Here is a 12,191-nt window from a genome sequence, read left to right as displayed (position 1 = left end):
GATGGCTGACTTCATGTTTTTGTTATCGTTTTATTCCTACTTTCGTTGGTGGATGTTTTTGGTGTCATTCACATGATTATTGACAAATCAATTTTATTAAAAAGATTGCCATGTACCATCATGCAACTCTGCTTGTCATTTGTGTACCTTATAGGAAACCTGTTAGCCCAAGACTTGTGCTACAAAATTATCGGTTGTTATAAATTCCACCATAAATTTGACCCTGAGGCTGTGAGGTAAATTAACTCTTGTTGAAGCCTTAACCTTATTGACCCTGAGGCAGTGAGGTAAATTAACTCTTGTTGAAGCCTTAACCTTATTGACCCTGAGGCTGTGAGGTAAATTAACTCTTGTTGAAGCCTTAACCTTATTGACCCTGAGGCTGTGAGGTAAATGAACTCTTGTTGAAGCCTTAACCTTATTGACCCTGAGGCTGTGAGGTAAATGAACTCTTGTTGAAGCCTTAACCTTATTGACCCTGAGGCAGTGAGGTAAATTAACTCTTGTTGAAGCCTTAACCTTATTGACCCTGAGGCTGTGAGGTAAATTAACTCTTGTTGAAGCCTTAACCTTATTGACCCTGAGGCAGTGAGGTAAATTAACTCTTGTTGAAGCCTTAACCTTATTGACCCTGAAGCTGTGAGGTAAATGAACTTTTGTTGAAGCCTTAACCTTATTGACCCTGAGGCTGTGAGTTACTGTGTATTAACTCTTGTTGAAGCCATAACCGTATTGACCCTGAGGCTGTGAGTTACTGTGTATTAACTCTTGTTGAAGCATTAACCATATTATTGTACTTATGCAGTGCCACTTTGGCTGCGTTTACACAGGCAGTCCAATTCAGATCATTCACCAGTTATTTGCATATCTGACACCAATTGATATTGCCCTTAATGTATAAACAGCAACAACAACAAAAATGGAATCGGATCTTTTGAGCTCTGATTTATACCACTTCCATACGTGGATCTCAATCCTGATTCAAACCCAATTCTCCATGTGATCTCTGTCTGGATGGTCAGTTCTGATGTTTTTGCTCTAAAGTGTTTTTTTTGCACATGACCTGCCATTACCATGACAACCACCCAAAAATGTAAAGGACAGGAAATGAGCATTGCATCTGTGTGCTACTTCAGAACAGATCAGTGTTAATGTGCCAATCTGATATGGGCTACAGTAAAACTACAGTCAGGGCCATAAATATTTGGACATTGACTAAGTTATTATTATTTTAGCATATTGGAGTTGACATTAAAAAGTGCAGACTTCAGCATTATTTTGAGGGCATTTACATCCAAATCGGATGACTTGTGTAGGAATTACAGGACGTTTTTATATATGCCGCCCCCCTTTCTTTAAGGGATCAAAAGTAATTGGACAATTGCCTGCTCAGCTGTTCCATGGCCAGGTGTGTGTTATTCCCTCATTACTTCATTTACAAGTAAGCAGATAAAATGCCTAGAGTTTATTTCAAGTGTGGCATTTACACTTGAAGTCCACTGCCAGTGAAGCAAGCCATCATTAAGATGAAAAATTAAAACAAACCCATCAGAGAGACAGCAAAAACAGTAGGTGTGGCCAAATAAAATATTTGGTACTTTCTTAAAAAGAAAGAACGCACTGGTGAGCTCAAGGACACCAAAAGGCCCGGAAGACCACGGAAAACAACTGTGGTGGATGACGGAAGAATTCCCTGGTGATAAACAACCCCTTTACAACAGCTGGTCAAGAACACCCTCCAGGAGGTAGGATTATCTGTGCCAAAGTCAACAATCAAGAAAAGACTCAACCAGAGTAAATACAGAGTAACAAAGGAAGACCAGATTAAAGTTTGCCAAACAACATCTAAAAAAGCAGGTAAAGTTCTGTAACAACATCCTATGGACAGATGAGACAAGGATCAACTTGTACCCGAATGAAGGGAAGAGAAGAGTATGGAGAAGGGAAGGAACTGCTCATCATCAGAGCATACCACCTCATCTGTGAAGCATGGTGGAGGTAGTGTTATGGGGTGGGCATGTATGGCTGCCAATGGAACTGGTTCCCTTGTATTTATTGATGATGTGATTGCTGACGAAAGCAGCAGGATGAATTCTGAGGTGTTTAGGGCCATATTATATGCTCAGATTCAGCCAAATGCTTTTAAACACATCGGACAGCCCTTCACATTGCAGATGGACAATGACCCGAAGCATACTGTGAAAGCAACCCAATACTTTTTTAAGGCAAAGAAGTGGAATGTTCTGCAATGGCCTTTAAGGCCTAGATTCAATCCTCGCTAAAGAGCGATTGAGCCAAAAAATGCAGTGTTTATCTTGAATGTGGTCTTCATGAATTCAGAAATATTGCCTTTAAAAGTTTCAACCAGAAATGGGGTCTGAATCTAGCCTTTTAAGTTGATTCCCCAATCTCATTGATGCATATTTATATTACAGATGAACTTGTCTAACATCAGTAAGGTGCAGAATCCCCTGGGTAACAATCTTATTGTCAAAGCCAGATTTACTCAGGTAAACCTTGATGAAGGTCAAGTTCCCCATACAGCAGATAGCTCCAACAACCAGAGTGATTGAGGCTATTAAATACTAAAGAGTACCTTGATGCACCCTGTGCGTTGATCTAAGTAACATCACCAAAAAATCCCCCTCACAATTTGTCAATTTAAGTATCAGGTTTTTTACTGCTTCTTTAAGAAAGCTCAGTATGGAGGTAGCTTTGCTCAGGAAGTATGGAGGTAGCTTTGTGCCAACAAAAATAAGGGATTAAGTGTGTGTCCAAAAAATATATGTCAAATATCTCTACTAAATATACAACAGACAATTCAAAATCCTATTCCTTATGATTTAATTTTTGACTGTCTGTTTTGCCATTTATGAATGTGTTGTTATGTTATAGCAGAAAAAGCCAAATTTAACCTCTTAAGACTAGGCCTCAATACTGCCCCCTTTGGAGGAAGTGTGTGCCCATTTTGATTGTCTGTTTTGCCATTTCTGAATGTGTTGTTATGTTATAGCAGTAAAAACCAAATGTAATATCTTATAAAATATCTTTGGGGGGGACCAGATATATTTTTTTAAACTTAAATGGGGTCCTAAAATTCCAAATGAAATAGCTAAATGATAAATGGCATTTTTGTTTCTGACCATCTGAAAACCATTCCATATTGTATAGCCAACTCCCTGTAACAAAAATAAATGTAATACAGCGGTTGCATTTGAACCGTGTATCTGGACAATTTTCACCATTGTAATTATTGCTTGTTAGATACACAAGTCATTTGAGCCTTTTTGAAGACAGCTTGTTTGAATCTAAATGTATTGTGTAACATGCTGTACTGTCTATTGAATGTATAGGTTACTGTATTTATTTATTTTATTTTACCTTTATTTAACTAGGCAAGTCAGTTAAGAACACATTCTTATTTTAAATGACAGCCTAGGAACAGTGGGTTCACTGCCTGTTCAGGGGCAGAATGACAGATTTGTACCTTGTCAGCTTGGGGATTTGAACTTGCAACATTCCGGTTACTAGTCCAACACTCTAACCACTAGGCTACCCTGTATATGTGTGTCTTTTTAGCTTCGTTTATATCAGCTGCACTACGTCGACTTCCTAACAACTTCGGTTGGTATGGCAATAAAGTATTGAATCTATGTTGAATAGTATCTGCTGTGTACTGTACCTGTGAGTGGCAGGCTGAGAAAACGTTACTGGTGATGATGCTACAGCGTTTCAGAGACCAGGACTGCCTGTATGATCTTAAAGTGCATGGGTTTTTTATGACATCAGCGTTGGGGCAACTGGGTGACACTTTCCAGCTGTTCCCAAACTCCAGAGCTTCAACAACCACTTCCTGGTTTCTGGACGTGAAGTCGTTCTTTCCATTACCGTCATAGTTACCACACAGACCACACACTTGGCCCTGGAAGGAAATGAAACATTTAAAAAATAATAACTTGAAGTAGATAATAAAACAGCACATTGTTTTGTAAACCAATGCAATTGATAAACAAAGATACAGTGCCATCAGTGGTTCAAAATGTCCTATTCTAGTCACTCACCTGGAAGGTAGAGCTGAGTTTGATGAACAGGCTATTCTTCTTGTCCCACATGAGGATCAGGCCATTTCCAGCCTCAACAACAACATAGAGACCGATAGAGTGGACCTGGTATGGTACGTCCACCCCGTTCTCTTGTTTGATCACTTTTACAGATTCATCTGCTAGTATGATCTCATTGCTCTGAAAGACAGAAACAGAAAGTGTTCATTGCTTATGTAATACTAGCAGAGAGGTTTACACTGTGGTGGTGCTGGGTTTAACACTGTGGTGGTGCTGGGTTTTACACTGTGGTGGTGCTGGGTTTTACACTGTGGTGGTGCTGGGTTTACACTGTGGTGGTGCTGGGTTTTACACTGTGGTGCTGCTGGGTTTTACACTGTGTTGGTGCTGGCTTTTACACCATCCAGGGTTACACTGGGGTGGTGCTGAGTTTTACACTATCCAGTATGTACACCAAAAGTGGCAGTAGTAAAGCCTCTCTTGAAAAAGCCAAACCTTGACCCAGAAAATATAAAAAACTATTGGCCTATATCGAATCTTCCATTCCTCTCAATTTTTTTTGAAAAGGCTGTTGCGCAGCAACTCACTGCCTTCCTGAGGACAAACAATGTATACGAAATGCTTCAGTCTGGCTTTAGACCCCATCATAGCATTGAGACTGCACTTGTGAAGGTGATAAATGACCTTTTAATGGCATCAGACCGAGGCTCTGCATCTGTCCTCGTGCTCCTAGACCTTAGTGCTGCTTTTGATACCATCGATCACCACATTCTTTTGGAGAGATTGGAAACCCAAATTGGTCTACACGGACAAGTTCTGGCCTGGTTTAGATCTTATCTGTCGGAAAGATATCAGTTTGTCTCTGTGGATGGTTTGTCCTCTGACAAATCAACTGTAAATGTTGGTGTTCCTCAAGGTTCCGTTTTAGGACCACTATTGTTTTCACTATATATTTTACCTCTTGGGGATGTCATTCTAATACACAATGTTAACTTTCACTGCTATGCGGATGACACACAGCTGTACATTTCAATGAAACATGGTGAAGCCCCAAAATTGCTCTCGCAAGAAGCATGTGTTTCAGACATAAGGAAGTGGATGGCTGCAAACGTTCTACTTTTAAACTACTTTTAAACAAAGAGATCTTCTGTTGAATCTGACAATCAATCTTAATGGTTGTACAGTCGTCTCAAATTAAACTGTGAAGGACCTCGCCGTTACTCTGGACCCTGATCTCTCTTTTTGAAGAACATATCAAGACTGTTTCTAGGATAGCTTTTTTCCATCTACGTAACATTGCAAAAATCAGAAACTTTCTGTCCAAAAATGATGCAGAAAAATTAATCCATGCTTTTGTCACTTCTTGTTTAAACTACTGCAATGCTCTACTTTCCGGCTAATCGGATAAAGCACTAAATAAACTTCAGTTAGTGCTTAATACGGCTGCTAGAATCCTGACTAGAACCAAAAAAATTGATCATATTACTCCAGTGCTAGCCTCCCTACACTGGCTTCCTGTCAAGGCAAGGGCTGATTTTTCGAGGTGTTATTGCTAACCTAAAAAGCATTACATGGGCTTGCTCCTACCTATCTCTCTGATTTGGTCCTGCCGTACATACCTACACGTACGCTACGGTCACAAGACGCAGGCCTCCTAATTGTCCCTAGAATTTCTAAGCAAACAGCTGGAGGCAGGGCTTTCTCATATAGAGCTCAATTTTTATGCAATGGTCTGACTACCCATGTGAGAGACTCAAATTCGGTCAAACACCTTTAAGTCTTTACTGAAGACTCATCTCTTCAGTGGGCCATATGATTGAGTGTAGTCTGGCCCAGGAGTGTGAAGGTGAACGGAAAGGTTCTGGAGCAACGAACCACCCTTGCTGTCTCTGCCTGGCCGGTTCCCCTCTTTCCACTTGGATTCTCTGCCTCTAACCCTATGACAAGGGCTGAGTCACTGGATGTGATCTTCCTGTCTGGGTTGGCGCCCCCACTTGGGTTGTGCAGTGGAGGAGATCTTTGTGGGCTATACTCTGCCTTGTGTCAGGATGGTAAGTTGGTGGTTGAAGATATCCCTCTAGTGGTGTGGGGTCTGTGCTTTGGCAAAGTGGGTGGGGTTATATCCTTCCTGTTTGGCCCTGTCCAGGGGTGTCATCGGATGAGGCCACAGTGTCTCCGGACCCCTCCTGTCTCAGCCTCAAGTATTTATGCTGCAGTAGTTTATGTGTCTGGGGCTAGGGTCAGTTTGTTATATCTGGAGTATTTCTCCTGTCCTATCCGGTGTCCTGTGTGAATTTAAGTATGCTCTCTCTAATTCTCTCTTTCTCTCTTTCTTTCTTTCTCTCTCTCGGAGGACCTGAGCCCTAGGACCATGCCTCAGGACTACCTGACATGATGACAGTCCACCTGGCCGTGCTGCTGCTCCAGTTTCAACTATTCTGCCTGTGATTATTATTATTTGACCATGCTGGTAATTTATGAACATTTGAACATCTTGGCCATGTTCTGTTATAATCTCCTCCCGGCACAGCCAGAAGAGGACTGGCCACCCAACATAGCCTGGTTCCTCTCTAGGTTCCTTCCTAGGTTTTGGCCTTTCTAGGGAGTTTTCCTAGCCACCGTGCTTCTACACCTGCATTGCTTGTTGTTTGGGGTTTTAGGCTGGGTCTCTGTACAGCACTTTGAGATATCAGCTGATGTACGAAGGGCTATATAAATACATTTGATTTGATTTGATATACTGTACATGTCAATTTGAATTTCTACTGTACAAATACATAGCTAACCCTAACCCAAATATATAGCTAACCCTAACCCTAATACATAGCTAACCCTAACCCTAACCCTAATACATAGCTAACCCTAACCCAAATACAAGGAGGGGGGGTCCTGCTATCAATTCTGCTCATAGAGAATTCTAAGCAGGCATTCCATCAGACAGCCCTGTCAATCTAGCTACAGTGGTTGCTCCACTAAAATTGATGTGATTATGCTGCAGGATTTAGAGGTAATTTGTGGTTTAGTACGGTACCCTGCGTCACCACTTCATTGCTCCAGACCACCACAAGGGGGAGTTAGAGCACTGATTATGATTTTGGTTCCAACTGTGTCTCTAACTGACAATGAATGGGTGACATAAACCTAACTAGAAACTGATAATTGTGCGCGACTTCAGTATTACTTACTAAAACTGTTGTTAGACAGGTTTTTATTATTTCATTTTGTTAGGATTGTTTTGGTATTACTGTAGTACTGTAGGCTACTCTTGACCAGTCACGTTGTACAGCGCCTGAGTGGCACAATGGTCTAAGACACTGTTTAGCAAGCTGTGTTGCTTCAGATGCTGGTACAATACTCCTACCGTCCAAGACTGGGAGATCCATGAGAAGACTGTAGGTTTTGTAGCTAAATGCATGGGGGGGACGAGATAAGCGCAATCCAGAGTTCAGCATGCAATTCCGCTCACTGCCACCGGCGTCGACATTGTGCCAAATGTCCAGACTTGTCTATTGTACCTTTAATTCACTTATGAAGCCGTTTATGAACAGTAGTTCCTACCCCCAAGAAGAGCTTGATGGCCTTGGAACAGGTGGTGCCGGTGGTTCCACAGGGAATGTTCTCTGTGATCACTCTAAAGGTACCGTTTGGATTGTTGCTGCAGTAGTCCTGCAGGATGTATTCAAATTCACAATAAGAAAACATCTTAGTTATTATTATTATTACCTCATCTTAATCATAATGAGAAAATATGTGCATCATACATAAGGTAGGGGTTTCAATAAATACAAATAAAATCATAAATAAAAATGATTATTGCCCTACCTGAGTAAGAATGTATTCACAATCTCCATTGAAAGTGAACCTTTCCTCATCAAAAGTGATGAAATGCCCATCTCCATATATGGCACACATCCCATCACACTGCTTATTGGTACACTGCCATTTTCTGCCTTCGCAAGTGCTACAATGATGCAAACATAATCAGAGGGGAAGATTTTAGAGGGAAGCATTTGACATATCCAAAGAAGAAGAAGAAGAAGAAGAAGAAGAAGAAGAAGAAGAAGAAGAAGAAGAAGAAGAAGAAGAAGAAGAAGAGGGATAGAAGTTGATTTTACCAGGTATTGCAGTCTACTTTGAGCACATGTCCAGGTTGGTAGTAGACTCCATTGTGAGAACAGGGACATAGGTCTTCCTTGATGCATCCTCCGTTTCCATCAGACAGCAGACCATCAGGACATACACAGCCTGACACACACTCTGCACTGATCTATAACACAATGAATCAGGGAAGGACTGACATGAATTTAAGTTGGACATTATGTGCCTGAATGTCCCTCCACCCTCCAGAACATAAGATGTGGACATTATGTGCCTGTTTGTCCCTCCACCCTCCAGAACATAAGATGTGGACATTATGTGCCTGAATGTCCCTCCACCCTCAGGATATAAGATGTGGACATTATGTGCCTGTTTGTCCCTCCACCCTCAGGGTATAAGATGTGGACATTATGTGCCTGTTTGTCCCTCCACCATCCAGGGTATAAGATGTGGACATTATGTGCCTGAATGTCCCTCCACCATCCAGGGTATAAGATGTGGACATTATGTGCCTGAATGTCCCTCCACCCTCCAGGGTATAAGATGTGGACATTATGTGCCTGAATGTCCCTCCACCCTCCAGGGTATAAGTTGTGGACATTATGTGCCTGAATGTCCCTCCACCCTCCAGGGTATAAGATGTAGACATTATGTGCCTGAATGTCCCTCCACCCTCCAGTGTATAAGTTGTGGACATTATGTGCCTGAATGTCCCTCCACCATCCAGGGTATAAGATGTGGACATTATGTGCCTGAATGTCCCTCCACCCTCCAGGGTATAAGATGTGGACATTATTTGGCTGTATGTCCACATCTTAAATTAAAACATGTTGTGAGGCATTTTCATATTTTTATTAACGTGTTGTAAGACATGTTTTTTTTAACGTGATGTAAGACATGTTTCTATTAACGTGTTGTATGGCATGTTTTTATTAACGTGTTGTAAGGCATGTTTTATTAACGTGTTGTAAGGCATGTTTTTATTAACGTGTTGTAAGGCATGTTTTATTAACGTGTTGTAAGGCATGTTTTATTAACGTGTTGTAAGGCATGTTTTATTAACGTGTTGTAAGGCATGTTTTTATTAACCTGATGTAAGACATGTTTTATTAACGTGTTGTAAGACATGTTTTTATTAACGTGTTGTAAGGCATGTTTTTATTAACGTGTTGTAAGGCATGTTTTATTAACGTGTTTAAGGCATGTTTTTATTAACGTGTTTTTTTTAACGTGTTGTAAGGCATGTTTTTATTAACGTGTTGTAAGGCATGTTTTTATTAACGTGTTGTAAGGCATGTTGTTTATTAACGTGTTGTAAGGCATTTAACGTGTTGTAAGGTGTTTTTATTAACGTGTTGTAAGGCATGTTTTTATTAACGTGTTGTAAGGCATGTTTTTATTAACGTGTTGTAAGGCATGTTTTAAGGCATGTTTTTATTAACGTGTTGTAAGGCATGTTTTTATTAACGTGTTGTAAGGCATGTTTTTATTAACGTGTTGTAAGGCATGTTTTATTAATGTGTTGTAAGGCATGTTTTTATTAACGTGTTGTAAGGCATGTTTTTATTAACGTGTTGTAAGGCATGTTTTATTAACGTGTTGTAAGGCATGTTTTTATTAACGTGTTGTAAGGCATGTTTTATTAACGTGTTGTAAGGCATGTTTTTATTAACGTGTTGTAAGGTTTTTATTAACGTGTTGTAAGACATGTTTATATTAACGTGTTGTAAGGCATGTTTTTATTAACGTGTTGTAAGGCATGTTTTTTATTAAGGCGTTTGTTGTAAGGCATGTTTTTATTAACGTGTTGTAAGGCATGTTTTTATTAACGTGTTGTAAGGCATGTTTTTATTAACGTGTTGTAAGGCATGTTTTTATTAACGTGTTGTAAGGCATTAACGTTTTAAGGCATGTTTTTATTAACGTGTTGTAAGGCATGTTTTTATTAACGTGTTGTAAGACATGTTTTTATTAACGTGTTGTAAGGCATGTTTTTATTAACGTGTTGTAAGGCATGTTTTTATTAACGTGTTGTAAGGCATGTTTTTATTAACGTGTTGTAAGGCATGTTTTATTAACGTGTTGTAAGGCATGTTTTTATTAACGTGTTGTAAGGCATGTTTTTATTAACGTGTTGTAAGGCATGTTTTTATTAACGTGTTGTAAGGCATGTTTTTATTAACGTGTTGTAAGGCATGTTTTATTAACGTGTTGTAAGGCATGTTTTTATTAACGTGTTGTAAGGCATGTTTTATTAACGTGTTGTAAGGCATGTTTTATTAACGTGTTGTAAGGCATGTTTTATTAACGTGTTGTAAGGCATGTTTTTATTAACGTGTTGTAAGGCATGTTTTTATTAACGTGTTGTAAGGCATGTTTTTATTAACGTGTTGTAAGGCATGTTTTTATTAACGTGTTGTAAGGCATGTTTTTATTAACGTGTTGTAAGGCATGTTTTTATTAACGTGTTGTAAGGCATGTTTTATTAACGTGTTGTAAGGCATGTTTTATTAACGTGTTGTAAGGCATGTTTTATTAACGTGTTGTAAGGCAACGTGTTTAAGGCATGTTTTTATTAACGTGTTGTAAGGCATGTTTTTATTAACGTGTTGTAAGGCATGTTTTATTAACGTGTTGTAAGGCATGTTTTTATTAACGTGTTGTAAGGCATGTTTTTATTAACGTGTTGTAAGGCATGTTTTTATTAACGTGTTGTAAGGCATGTTTTTATTAACGTGTTGTAAGGCATGTTTTTATTAACGTGTTGTAAGGCATGTTTTTATTAACGTGTTGTAAGGCATGTCCCATTGTAGACTTACACAGTGACTGTCTACTGTTTGACAGCTCTTCTGGCACTCTGAGCCCTTGGCTCCGGGCCCTGCACTAGAACAGTTGAAGAAACCCATTGGTTCTTCACAGGCTGTAGGGAACAAACATAGGCTTTATAGGTTAGTAGGGATTAAACTACAGAGTCTTGGTTGTGAAGTGATTTGCTACAGTGCCTTGCGAAAGTATTCGGCCCCCTTGAACTTTGCGACCTTTTGCCACATTTCAGGCTTCAAACATAAAAATATAAAACTGTATTTTTTTTGTGAAGAATCAACAACAAGTGGGACACAATCATGAAGTGGAACGACATTTATTGGATATTTCAAACTTTTTAAACAAATCAAAAACTGAAAAATTGGGCGTGCAAAATTATTCAGCCCCCTTAAGTTAATACTTTGTAGCGCCACCTTTTGCTGCGATTACAGCTGTAAGTCGCTTGGGGTATGTCTCTATCAGTTTTGCACATCGAGAGACTGACATTTTTTCCCATTCCTCCTTGCAAAACTGCTCGAGCTCAGTGAGGTTGGATGGAGAGCATTTGTGAACAGCAGTTTTCAGTTCTTTCCACAGATTCTCGATTGGATTCAGGTCTGGACTTCGACTTGGCCATTCTAACACCTGGATATGTATATTTTTTAACCATTCCATTGTAGATTTTGCTTTATGTTTTGGATCATTGTCTTGTTGGAAGACAAATCTCCGTCCCAGTCTCAGGTCTTTTGCAGACTCCATCAGGTTTTCTTCCAGAATGGTCCTGTATTTGGCTCCATCCATTTTCCCATCAATTTTAACCATCTTCCCTGTCCCTGCTGAAGAAAAGCAGGCCCAAACCATGATGCTGCCACCACCATGTTTGACAGTGGGGATGGTGCGTTCAGGGTGTTGCTTTTACGCCAAACATAACGTTTTGCATTGTTGCCAAAAAGTTCAATTTTGGTTTCATCTGACCAGAGCACCTTCTTCCACATGTTTGGTGTGTCTCCCAGGTGGATTGTGGCAAACTTTAAACAACACTTTTTATGGATATCTTTAAGAAATGTCTTTCTTCTTGCCACTCTTCCATAAAGGCCAGATTTGTGCAATATACGACTGATTGTTGTCCTATGGACAGAGTCTCCCACCTCAGCTGTAGATCTCTGCAGTTCATCCACAGTGATCATGGGCCTCTTGGCTGCATCTCTGATCAGTCTTCTCCTTGTATGA

General features: G+C 39.9%; 1 protein-coding gene across 1 annotated transcript; it reads right to left on the bottom strand.

Moving 5' to 3' along the window:
• Positions 1–3,682: 3,682 nt before the first annotated feature.
• On the bottom strand, positions 3,683–11,079 carry LOC127925120 (mucin-5B-like; the record flags this gene model as incomplete). The annotated part of the gene is made up of 6 exons (XM_052509916.1): positions 3,683–3,922; positions 4,062–4,241; positions 7,620–7,727; positions 7,884–8,022; positions 8,177–8,328; positions 10,979–11,079. Coding segments are annotated over 6 exons (920 nt in total), but the record flags the coding sequence as incomplete, so codon positions are not given.
• Between the last annotated feature and the right edge of the window lie 1,112 nt (positions 11,080–12,191).

Source organism: Oncorhynchus keta, unplaced genomic scaffold (genome assembly GCF_023373465.1).
Source record: "Oncorhynchus keta strain PuntledgeMale-10-30-2019 unplaced genomic scaffold, Oket_V2 Un_contig_5143_pilon_pilon, whole genome shotgun sequence".
Taxonomy (NCBI): Eukaryota; Metazoa; Chordata; class Actinopteri; order Salmoniformes; family Salmonidae; genus Oncorhynchus; species Oncorhynchus keta.
Note: the sequence above shows the minus strand (reverse complement) of the source record. Positions and strands in the feature narration are given on the sequence as shown.